The 12,894-nt window shown below is 41.2% G+C and overlaps 1 protein-coding gene across 3 annotated transcripts in view; it reads left to right on the top strand.

Moving 5' to 3' along the window:
- The first annotated feature begins 197 nt into the window (after positions 1–197).
- The window catches only part of FNBP1L (formin binding protein 1 like), a 99,297-nt gene continuing 86,600 nt past the window's right edge, over positions 198–12,894 (top strand). For all 3 annotated transcript variants that reach the window (XM_032361108.1, XM_032361107.1, XM_032361106.1), the window contains exon 1: positions 198–587. In XM_032361108.1, the coding sequence (XP_032216999.1) occupies positions 564–587 (24 nt within the window). In that variant the 5' untranslated portion in view covers positions 198–563. The remainder of the gene's footprint in view (positions 588–12,894) is intronic.

The following is a 12,894-nucleotide window of genomic DNA, read 5'->3' as shown; positions in this document are numbered from 1 at the left end:
TTCTCCCAGGTGGAGGGCGCAAGAGGTAGGAAGGGAGGGTAACTGGAGTTGCCTCATCTAAGGGGTCTCAGGGTAGAGAAGGGCGGTGGGCGTCTTTCCCTTCTCTCCCTTCCACCTTGGAGACGCAGATGCGAGTGGCGGACGGCGGTGGAACTGTCCGAGCCGCAAGAGGCAGGCGGGAAGAGACCTAGCCCGGGAACCAGCAAAGTGGAAGACCCCTACGCGAGGGGATTCGCCCGCGGAGGCCCGGCGAGCGCGGGTCCGCCACGATCCCAGGGTGCATCGCGCCCCGCCCCCCTCCCCTCTCCGCGTCCCGCCTCCCCTCGGCCCAGGCCCCCTCCCTGCTGGCTCCGGGAGGCGGGGACGCGGCGTCGGCGGCGGCTTCTCCAGTCGCGGCTTTCTCACTCACTGGGGAGCCCGGCGGTGGCGGCACCTTCGGAGGCAGAGCGGCGGAGCTGCGAGCCCGTCGGCCAGCCAGTGGGAGGTCGAACAGACTAAGGGCATATCCGACAGACGGACGGAGAGCGAGCCGCCAGACGGCCCGAGTCGCCTCAAGTTCCGCCATGAGCTGGGGCACAGAGCTGTGGGTGAGTCCGGGTGAGGGGCGCCCCGCGCGGACTCCGGCCCGCGAGGGGCGCGGGCTGGGCAGGCGCCGCTGACCGTCGGCGCCCGAGCCCTTTGGGCCATCCCCGCCCCTGGCGCTAGCGGAGGGCGGGGGTTCCACTCTTCTTTGTGTGCAGACCCCTCTTCCCTCTCGGCCGGGGTGGAGTGGCTGCTGGTCTGCGCTCCCGCCTCTGTCGCTGCGGCGGGGCTGAGGGCAGCGCCTTGGACGGCGGGTGGATCGGCCCGCGGGCTCCCGCGTCCGCCGCCACCCTCTCCCTTTCCCTGTCTCTCCTCGGTCTTCACTTTCCGGACGCCTGGCTCGTTGCCGGGCGGCGCTCCTCTCCCTTTGTATCTCTCCGCCCGGAGGCGGGGAGGGGGTCCATTGTCCCGAAGTAGCGCCGTTCCGGGGCGGGGAGGGGCCCTGCCGCGGCCCCCAGCTCCCGCAAGGGTCCCCGGGGCGAGGGCGTCGCCGGGCCAGGACCGCGCTGGGAGCCTCGAGGCACCGCCCACCGCCCTCGCCCCAGGTAGGGGGAGCCGGGCGGCTTTGTTTCGAGCCCGGCCTCCGGCCAGCCAGGCCCGGCCCACAAACCCATTTTCCTCTCGCTGTCTGTGTGCCCCGAACCAGCGCGTGGCTTTGGGGACTCCGGCTGGGCTATCCCCGGCTGCTACCTTGGGCTGGGGGTGGGGTGGAGGTTTGCTTTTGGAATCAAAATTAAACTGATGGGTCGACGGGGAAGCCAATTTTGCCAAAAGGAGCGTACGGCTTCCCGATTGCTTTACTTCCCCTTCCGCTGTTCTTTATTTTCCATCGTTCTCCCCGTTTTCTTTCTTTTCTCCTCGCCTTTCTTGGGCGCTGAAGGTTTCAGACAATGCCCGGTGTCTGGCCAAGGTGCGGGTGGACTGTAATAGGTCGGAGAATTCGCTCTCGATGCAGCTTCTCAAGGGTGGAGGTGTGCAGGGCAGTGATTTTTCAGGTGCAGCGGAGGGACCCGGGGCATGGGGGCGCTGTCCCGAGAGCCGCTTGGTTTCAGCCACTCCCCTTTTTATCCCACCTGTGCACACTTTCCGTGCCTTTTGTTAGCGAGGGTCTGGTGAAAGCCAGAGAAAGGGGAGAAAGAACTTCGTGGTCTCGACAGGAGCATTTAGGATACGAATGAAGGTAGATTGGTTAATTGAAGGGCATGTGTTTTCTTCGGTTATTTTTCCCCTCTTACTCACACGCTGGGAATCTTAGAACTGAAAGAGACTTGAGTTCATCTAGTAGAACACTTAGCCAGCCCAGGAATCTCCTGCAACGTTCCCGACGAGTGTTTGCCCAGTCTGTAAACACACTACTCAAGAGAAAGTAACTCAGACACACGTTTCTTAGATAGCATTAATTGTTCTTACATTAGAGAGGATTATATAGTAAATGAATTATGTAAAATTTAACCCTTTAGATTCTCAGGCATTATTGGTCTTTTCCCTTTGATTTTGTACATTTTGTAATTGATTATAGTGCATCATCAATTAAAGTAGATATAGTTTTTTCATTTTTATAATTAGAAAATATTTTTATATTTACATACTTTTAAATGATACGTTTCAGAGGAAGCAAAAATGTACTCAGAATATTTCTTTTAAAGTACACATAGGAAGAGTAGAGTAATATTTAGATTTAACTTTTAGATTTAAGAAGCACTATCATACTACAGAAAAACAGTTTTAAGGAGAAACAGTATTTTACTGAAGATTAAAATGCGATTTTTAAAAGTTTTTTTAAGTTATAATTTAAGAATATACATTCAGAAGTGATTAGCAGTACCCCAGCGTCTCCCGTAATTTGGTTACTTTCAGCATTTGAATAGTTTCTCAGCAATTTGGAAAGGTAAACTGTAGAAGAGATGGGAATTTCTGATAACTAAAAATTGTCTTTGAAAATTATGAAAAAAAATTTTAAATTAAGTTTCCTCTTAAAATTTAATGCACCATGTTTTAAAGTTTTTAGTGGTTTTTGGATTTGAGGGAGATATTTGTTAGAAACTAAATGATAGAGGATCAACTAGTATCATCTGATGCTTAAACCTTAAATAAATAGAAATTGGTGTAAAGGGCTATTGTTAGGACCAGAAGAGACCTTAGAAAATTTTGACTGGACTTCCTGTTTTTACTGTTCTGTTTTGAATAAGGATATTGTGCTTCCAGTGGATTGTAACAAACACCTATACTGTGCTCTTGTCATTGAGGAATTTGAGGTTGGGAGAGTTCTCTTGAAATTCTGAATTTAGAGACCAGTTCTAATTATTTCATGTTTAGGATCACGTTACTATGCCATAGGCTTAATTAATGGGAACATGTTGTTAACAAAAATACGATGAATGCAGTTATGCACTGAATCTTAAGTTTTTTTCTTATATTCTTTGGAGTTTCATTGATATTTTAATGCTTCTTAAGTCTTATGTTAAATTTGAGAATAAAGTAATAAAATAGAGAACCACTTTATACTGACTCTGGGGGAGAACTAATAGTGATAGACTAATGGGTTATGTCAGACTTTGTTGTGTGTGGTTGTGAGAGGATACGAATTTACTGGTACTAGATTTATGCTCTGGTTTAAGGTACTTTAGGTGTTCCAAATGAGCATTTCAACATTGAATATATGCTAGAGACTTCTGGGTTCTATGTCCTGGGTAATACCAAACAAAGAGATGACAGTGTCTTTGTTTCTTCAGGCTGCGATGTAATTAATTATAAGATAGCATCTTAAGTGTTGTTTATTGTGTTGATTTTTTTAAATTATCACAGGAAGAATGGTTGGATCAAAAAGAGGCCAAATATGAATCCGTGATTTCACAAATCAGATTTTATAATTATTAGTCCCTTTTACAAGGGAGAAAATTAGAGTTGGAGAAGTTCTGTGTTCAGTCAATAAGTTTTATTTATTAGGAGATACTTTTATGATGGTCTGAGAAACCAAATTTTGCCAGAAAAAAAATCCGTATATGGTTTGTGAGTGTGTATATATATAAGAAAAAAATATGACTGAACACATTAATTGCATATCATGATTTATTCAGAAATTTGCTCCCTGAGGGAAGTGAGGTGACGAATCTGACATAATTTGTTGGGTCTTTTTTTTTTTTAAGATTTTATTATTTTTTTTAAGATTTTATTTGGCAGAGAAGGACACAGTGAGAGAGGGAACAGAAGCAGGGGGAGTGGGAGAGGGAGAAGCAGGCTTCCCGCAGAGCAGGGAGCCAGATGCTGGGCTTGATCCCAGGACCCTGGGATCATGACCTGAGTTGAAGGCTGAGGCTTAACGACTGAGCCACCCAGGCGCCTCATTTTGTTGGGTCTTACAAACCTTTCTTATGCCTTAGTTTCCTAATCTGTGTGCTTTTTGCCCTTAGTTTTAAGAGTATGTAATTTCAAGCCATTGTTACTTTCATTAAATTATTAGTTAAATGCATTTGTTAAAACTTACGCTCCCTTTTTAAAAAAGATTTCATTTATTTATTTGAGAGAGTGTAAGTGAAAACAGGGAGAGGGGTAGAGACAAGCAGACTCCCTGCTGAGTGGGAAGCCTTACTCAGGGTTTGATTCTGGGCCTATAGTCTTGTGATTTGAGCTGAAGGCAGATGCTCCACTGACGGAGCCACCCTAGCACCCTGCTCATGCTCTTTTGGATCATAGATTCATTAGATACCCCCAGTCTTAACCCTTAATGCTTCTTTATCTTTGTCCTTATAGCATTTATTTAATATCTGCGCTGGGGGCACCTGGGTGGCTCAGTGGGTTAAAGCCTCTGCCTTCGCCTTGGGTCATGATCTCAGGGTCCTGGGATTGAGCCCCATATTGGGCTCTCTGCTTGGCGGGGAGTCTGCTTCCTCCTCTCTCTGCCTACCTCTCTGAGTTTGGCTGGACACTTGTGATCTCTGTCAAGTAAATAAATAAAATCTTTAAAAAAAAATCTGTGCTGTAAGTGTACCAGACTTAATAGTCTTAGAGTATAGAACTGGATTAATCTCTTTGTTTTCACTGACTAGAACAATGCCTGTAGGCGATCATGCATGTTTTGCCCAATTGAATTAATAGTTCATTACTTAGGATATTGATTACTGATTAAAAAAATGCATCCTGGAGGAAGTCTTTATGGTTCTGAAGGCCTTTGTAGGTGATGATAGATTAAGTGGTCTAGATAACAGTTTGAGAATGTCCAAATAAGTTGAAACCAAGATTATAAAGTTAAGGTTTACTGTTTGGTTCAAAAACTTTTACAGCTGGGGAAAAACTGACCTAACGGGAGTTCTTTGACTTTACCTGACTTACAGCTCTGTGATGTGACTACAAATATAGCTGATGAAATGTTGGACCACATTAATAGATTTGTCTAGGAAACAGCAGTGTAGTTCCATTGCAGTCCTTGTGGTTAGACTATTTCTGTAATATTGACTTGAGCATTACTTCACGTTTTTTAAAAAATCTGTGCACCCCTGTGGAGGAGTTTGACAATGAAAACTCCTTGTTAATTAATGTTAATGATATTGCTTTTTTCAAAGACCATAAAATTGCTGTAAGAATTTAAATTAAACAGTAAAGTAACTATTGAGCGTCTGTTATGGGGAAGCACTGTGAATGTATGGTGAAATTTATGAAAGTTTATAATATCAGTCCTGCTGTGAGGAAACAGAGTCATTTTAAGGTGATACTCTTTCCTAACTCCAAAATACTCCTCTGTGTTTGCATCACTGTCCAGAATGTCTTCTGTTGATCAGTTCCTCTGAACCCCCCCACCTTTTTTCCAGAGTACACATTCTGGATAATATCTTTCTTATGGGACTACCACTTTATGTTATAGTTATTTCTTGTACATTCAAACCTTTGGAAAATAGTCATAGTATAAATATGTTATATTCCATTTTGTTGATAGAAATTGTTGTGTTCAACATTGTATTACAGCCCTTGTTCTTAGTTAAGGAGGCTGAGAATTAATTAAGACATTAAGACACCTGTTTATGCCACCATTTTATCCTGACTGTATTAAGATGGAAGCTGGAGAATGGCCTTTGACCTCTGCATTTGCTGCTTCCTTAAACCACTCAGTTCCACTCGCCTTCCCTGCCTTTATTTTGGAACAGTTACACTCTTTCTTCCTCCCCCTGTCTAAAAATGTGAGTTTGGCTGGACACTTAAAAACCTATTTTACTAGGGTGCCTGGGTAGCTCAATCGGTTGATCATCTGCCTTGGCTCAGGTTGTGGTCCTGGCTCCTTGCTCACTGGGGAGTCTGCTTCTCCCTCTTCCTCTTCTTCCCCCCTACCATGCTTACTTTCTCTCAAATAAATGAATAAAATCTTTTAAAAACAAATCTATTTTACCTACTTTTTCCTATAAATGAGCCCCTGTTTGCAGGCAGAAAATAAGAGAATGGTAATTTATAACTATGGCACCTACAAGTGCTGTCTTATTGGTCTTCAGTCTTTAAACATTTTTGCTCAGCAAAAAAGAAAAATTCTGTTTTGGGGAACACAGTTATACCTACAGTGTATTAAAAACTAGTGGGAAAAGATTATATAAAGATACTGTTTTATAGGAAACAAAAGCTATTCCATGTATTAGTCCAAGCTATGTATATCAGATATAACAAAAAGATACTTGGCATGGGCTTTGGAATAAGGAAGGTTTTGCATATAGCTGCCCAAGTTCCTAGAGGGCAGAGATCGTGTCTTATTCATTGCTTAATCATTGTCTGATTCATTGCTGTATTTTCCCTGTCAGCACACTGCCTGGCATAGAGCCTGATGCTACTCAGATCTTTAGTAAATGTTTGTTGGATTGACCTGAGTATAGTGGTTAGGTTTGGCTTGAAATTGAGTATATGGGATGGCTGAAAGTAGTGTTGCAGGGTAGATTGGGACCAGGTTAAGAGGTTGATTTGGCTGAGTGCTTGATTTACATTAATGAGCAGAAGGGGGTGGGGTGTTATTTATTTATTAGCATATAATAAACTTGATTTTTAGACCATTTAAAAATCCACAGAAGGAAGTTGTAGTTTGTGTTAGTAGAAGGGATTATTTCTTCTTTCTGAATGCTTTGGTGGCAGAAGGAAGAATCCCCCTGGGTAATAAAAGGTGAAAGTTTATTGATTTTATCACCTCTGCAAGAATATTTGAAGGGTGTTCGTTCTTTTAACAGTGTTATTGGTCCTGATACCAGCTGTATTTTTAAAATATATGTTATTTCTGCAGTTTGTTTATACTGTTTTCCCTTCTCTCCCTTATCTGTGAGTTAATATTTTTACTTCCGTATCAGTTTAGTTCCAGTGCTTTTTCTGAGGCTGAGAGGTGTTCATTGGTAAATGTAGTAAGTTTTGATCCTACCACTTTTGCTCTGAAATACCTTCATGTGTGATTTTCTCATATAATAAAGACATTTTGGAATATTTTGAGGTATCACCTTTAATTGGTGGTTGAATGGTAGATGCTTTAAAATTGCAAATTGTGCTTAAAAATCTGTTGATATAGTTAATTTTAATATTGTCACCTGTGCTTTTAAGCATTTTTCTTTTTTCCTATAATTTGTATTCTGTGATTACTTTTACATGATTTTTATTGACTAGTTCTTTAAAATCACCTCTTTTACACCATAGGGAGCTGCTGTAAGGCATTCTAAGATGGTATCTGATTGCTTTTTGTAATGTAGGATTCAGCATTTAGAATTTGTATAGAGCCCAAGAGAAAGAAATCTAGAATACTAAGAATAAAAGTTTTTGTAGAATGTGCCTATTGAATCCAGATTAGTTATTAATTTGGGGGGCTTAGGAACCATTTTTCCTTAAGTTCTTATTAGAAAACTAATCATCAGACTTTAATAGTGCCTCATTTGTTGTAGTTTGAAAAAATATAAATGTTTATATAGAGTCAGATTTCCCTGTTTTTCCCACACCATAATTTTGTTTCCAGAGTAGAAGTCATTGGTTTTGTTCCTGCTGTATCCTTGCTGTATACCTAATTTGTACAAAGGGAATGGGCATGTAATAGGCACTGAAATACTTGTTGAATGAGGAAATCAATGAATTGCTATAACTCAGCAGATTATGTTTTGAATACTAAGAGTATTTAGGCATTTTCCCCCAGCATGTATATTTCTTACATCTTTGTTTAACTTTAGGGATCCTTTGTTTGTTTTTACTTGAACTCATGAGTCTGAGATCGAGTCAATGCTCTAATGACTAAGCCAGCCAGGTGCCCCTTTACGGATCGTTTTTATAATCTGGAAATAAAACTGATTGTGTACTTATTCATATGAAATTTTTCTCTTTTAGGTTTGGAATTCTCATTTCCTTGTTTGGGAACAAATGGTTATTTTTTAGTGATAGCATATCTTATGACCCTTTGGATTCTAAAGTTTTTTTTAATTACTAGAGAGAGAGAGTGCATGGGCGCGCGCACACACGTGAGAGGCAGAGGGAGAAGCAGACTTCCTGGAGCCTGAGGTGGGGCTCCTTCCCAGGACCCTGATATCATACCCTTAGCCGACAGTGGCTGACACTCAGCCACTCAGCCTCCCTGACCCTTTGGATTCTGAAAATGAGAAGAGTTAACATTCTCTTGGTCATGTAAGGATAATGTAAATTGTCTGAGACTTAATGAATAGGGAAACATAAAAGCTTGGTTTTTGGTGAGTATAAGTGCTGATTCTGAGAGATTCTTCTTCTTCTTCTTCTTCTTTTTTTTTTTTTAAGATTTTATTTATTCATTTTACAGAGATCACAAGTAGGCAGAGAGGCAGGCAGAGAGAGAAAGAGGAGGAAGCAGGCTCCCTGCCAAGCAGAGAGCCCGATGTGGGGCTCGATCCCAGGACTCTGGGATCATGACCTGAGCCGAAGGCAGAGGCTTTAACCCACTGAGCCACCCAGGTGCCCTGATTCTGAGAGATTCTTGATGAATGTTAGTGGTGATTAGTTTTTTTTCCATTAAAAATATAAAAATCAAAATTATTGAAGCAGCTATGGTATTTTTTCTTAAAGATTTTGTTTATTTATTTGACAGAGAGAGAGGGAGAGTACAAGCAGGAGGAGGGGCAGAGGGAGACTGAGAAGCAGGCTCCCCATTGAGCAGGGAGCCCAATGCAGGACTTGATCCCAGGACCTGGGAATCAGGACTGGAGCCGAAGGCAGCCACCCAGCCAACTGAGCCACCCAGGCAACCTGAAACAGCTATGGTATTTTAAATAGCTTCTGAATAAATACATACTAGGGGCGCCTGGGTGGCTCAGTGGGTTAAGCCTCTGCATTTGGCTCAGGTCATGATGTCAGGGTCCTGGGATCAGCAGAGAGCCGGCTTCCCTCTCTCTCTCTCTGCCTGCCTCTGTCTACTGGTGATCTCTGTCAAATAAATAAAATCTTTAAAAAAAAATTAAAAAATACAAACTAACTTTTGAGTCAGCTTTCTAGACTTAGATCATGAACTAAATTAACATCTTTAGTACTGGTTGCCAAGGCTAAATATAATCAACATTTGTTAACTTTTCGAATCTGAAAATGACCTTCTTTTACCTTCATTTTTTAAAAGTTTCATTCAGACACATTCATCCATTAAAGTGTACAAATCTTATATGTACAAAATTAATTTTTTTTAAATCAACACACTCATGTAATTGCCCTTAAGATCAGGATACAGAAGTTTCCTTCATGCCATTTCAAGTAAATATCTGCCCAAAAGTAACCACTATTCTGACTTGTATTGCCTTTGATTACTTTTGTAGGTTTTTTTAAACTTCACATGAGTATATGTTTATGCAGTATATATTCTTTTTCATCTGTCTTCTTTCATTTAACATGTTGTGTGTGGCAGTCATCCTTTATGGTTAGTTTGTGGTGTTCTATGTTATGTATAGGATTTATGTTTTCTTCTGTGTGCCTGGGGTCACTCCTAGTCTGGGACCATCTTAAAACAAGTTCAGGGCTAGAAATTCCTTTGTGTGGTTGTTGGGCTTTAATTTCTGCCCCCATATCTTGTGCTGTTTTACCAAAACAAAGATCCTGATTTTCAGGATTGGCAAACATCCTGAGGTCAAATGTAGCTTATATGCTTTTCTCCCCCTCTTTTTGAGTTCTCATATTTTGCTTGTGACTTTGTAATTCCTTGTTATCTTGACTTGTCTTCTGATGCTTTACATTTTTGAAATATATTTTTATCCATATTTTAAAGTTGTTAATCCACTAGAATAGTGATAGGTGATCCAAAAAACTTAGTCTGCTACTGTTGGAAACTGAAAATTGTTACATTGAGTTTTTAATTATTTTGCCATTGTGTTTTTAGTTTCTAAGAGTTGTTCTTTGTTGTTGTTTTCAGTGTACTTTTTTCCCTTTTATTTCTTTTTTAAAGTAGTTTCCATGCCCAGTGTGGATCCCAGTGTGGAGTTTGAACTCATGATCCTGAGATCAAGAGTTAAGCTGAAATCAAGAGTTGGATGCTTAACTGACTGAGCCACCCAGGAGCCTCTATTTTCTGAATGTACTTTTTTTTTTTTTTTTACTGCACCCCTTTTTTACTGAATGTACTTTTAACATAGCATCCTCTACTTAATCTTCTCTTAGTTCTTTTTGAATACCCAAAATAGGTTTTTTTGTCTTATTGTGTTTAGTTTTCTTATCCCTGCGTAATATTGGTAGCCTCTAAGTTGCTTTTCCCCCCTTTTTGCTAGTTTTGGTTCTTGTTTTTCATGTTAGAGACTTTCCTTAAATATTTTGTGATCCCAGGATCCTGGAAAGATGTCTCTCAAGATTAGGGCATACTGAGTTCTGATATGCCCTACCTATTAAGTTTAGGGTTTGGGCTGTTTGAAGTTTTGATCCCTTTAAGGGTTTTTGCTTAGTAGATCCCCCTGGCATTGTTCATATCTTCTACCTCCTTTCCAGTCCTATTGTGAAAGCTCAGAAGGTATCTTTCTTTTGAAGTCAAACTTATCATTGGTGTTTATGGTGCTAGGGGCCACAACTTGTTTTTTTTTTTTTAAACAGGTGCTTAAACAAATTTTTTTATTTGTTTTATATAACAAGATAGTCTTGTATCTTGTAACCCAAGCCAGTGACTCGAGCAGTCACTGGCTTGGGTTAGCACTTTCAGGACTGTTTTGGACTTTACCTCAGTTGGAGATTGCAGCTCCAAAAATCATGTCTGTTTTTAATGCCCCCCCCCCCGATGGGGGGGGTAAGTAAGAAAAAGAAAGAGGAACAACATTAAATATATTTGCCTCTTTGTCAGGAAGACAAAAGCTTTCCCAGTTTCTACAACAAACTTCCCCTCACTGTCCAAAACTGGGCACATTGCCACCTGAACAAAGTAGTGTTTTTATTAGAAAGGAAAAAGTTGAATAAGTGGAGGGTGTCCAAAAGTACAGAATTTATGGTTTCTGTCCCCAGTGAATTAATGATTGCTTTGTAGAGGCAAACACACGCATACATATTTATTTATGGCTATTTGAAAAATAGCAAGGGAGTTAAGAAAAAGCAGTAATAGAAGTGTTGAAGCAGGTATTTTAGAGTTGAGGTCTTTCAGAGTCTAATATGGCCCACTGTCATTTTAAGAGCTTGGTGGTGAAGGGCTTTTGTGTCTCACCTGGAGTTTATAGCCCACCTTTTGTTTGCCATACCTTGCCCTGGCGACATCACCTGCCAGAATACATGGGTGTTTTGCCTAATGGTCAGAATTGATGGTCCTGGCTTGTTGAAGTTTACCTAACCTCAGGCTGAGTGAAGGAAGGCACTGCCAGGACTGAGGAAGGGGTACTGAAATAGAAATGCAGAAGTTTATTTTGTGAGGAGAAAGTTTTCCTGGATATTGGAAACAATAAAGATCTCCTGTAATGACCCAGGTCTCTTAGTCATGTAGATATAATACCAAGCTATTAAATTGACTCCAGGAAGAAAGAGACCATCAGCCTGGTGTTACTGGCACTTGCTTTTCTTTTCTTTAAATTGTTACATTAGAATGGTACATTTCTTACAAATAATGAATATTCGTATATTATTGTTAACTAAAATCCATAGTTTATTCAGATTTCCTTAGTTTTTTTTTTTTTTTTAAGATTGTATTTATTTATTTGACAGAGAGAGATCACAAGCAGGCAGAGAGGCAGGCAGAGAGAGAGGAGGGAGCAGGCTCCCTGCTGAGCAGAGAGCCCAATGCAGGGCTCGATCCTGGGACCCTGAGATCATGACCTGAGCCGAAGGCAGTGGCTTAACCCACTGAGCCACCCAGGCACCCCCAGATTTCCTTAGTTTTTACCTAATGTCTTTCTGTTCCACATTACATTTAATTGTCATGTTTCCTTAGGCACTTCTTGTCTGCCATTTTTTTCAGACTTTCCTTGTAGTTGACCTTGAGAATTTAGAAGGGTTTGGTCAGGTATATTTCAGGGTGTTTCTCTGCTGGAATTTGATGTTTTTATATGTGATCAGACTGGGGTTATGGTTTTGAGGAGGATGATCATGTGCCATTATCATCACATCATTTCAAATGTACGTTATCAACAGAATTTATTACAGTTGATAGTGATTTTGCTCACTTGGCTAAAGTAGTGTTTGTTGGATTTCTTCACTGTAAAGTTATTTTTTCCCCCTCTTTTTATACTGTATTCTTTGGGAGGAAGTCACTGTTGTAGTCAACACTTAAAGAGAAGGGAGTTATGCTCCCTTTTTTATGGTGGAGTAGCTGCATAATTTATTTGGAATTCTTCTGCATGGAAAATTTATCTTTTCCCCATTTATTAATTTACTCATTTGTTTATAGCAGTGTGGATTCAAGGATATAATCCAGTGCTACTTCATTTTTTTTGCTCAGATTGTTCCAGCTTTGGCCATTGGCTGCTGTGTCCCTATAACACCGTTCCACCACTAAGGACTTTTTTTAAAAAAGATTTATTTTTTTATTTATTAGAGAGAGATCGTGCGTGCATGCGTGCGTGCGCGCCAGCAGGGAGGGACAGAAGGAGAGGGAGATAGGGGAAGCAGACTCCCCACCTACAGGGAGCTGGACATGAGGTTTGATCCCATGGGACTTGATCCTAGGACTTGAGATCATGATCTGAGCTGAAACCAAGAGTTGGATGCTCAACCAACTGAGCCACACTGGCACCCCAATAAGGATTTTTTTTAAAGAACAACTTTACTTCTTTGGACTATAAGATGGTCCAGGCTTTTCTTGCGTATTTTCTGTCCCAGTCCTAGAACCAACCATTTCTCCAAAGAGCTCTGGTTCCTTTTATTGGAAAACGGTATTAGAGACCAAGATATAGGTGGTAGATGTGG

This window comes from Mustela erminea, chromosome 10 (assembly GCF_009829155.1).
Source record: "Mustela erminea isolate mMusErm1 chromosome 10, mMusErm1.Pri, whole genome shotgun sequence".
Lineage (NCBI taxonomy): Eukaryota > Metazoa > Chordata > Mammalia > Carnivora > Mustelidae > Mustela > Mustela erminea.
Note: the sequence above shows the minus strand (reverse complement) of the source record. Positions and strands in the feature narration are given on the sequence as shown.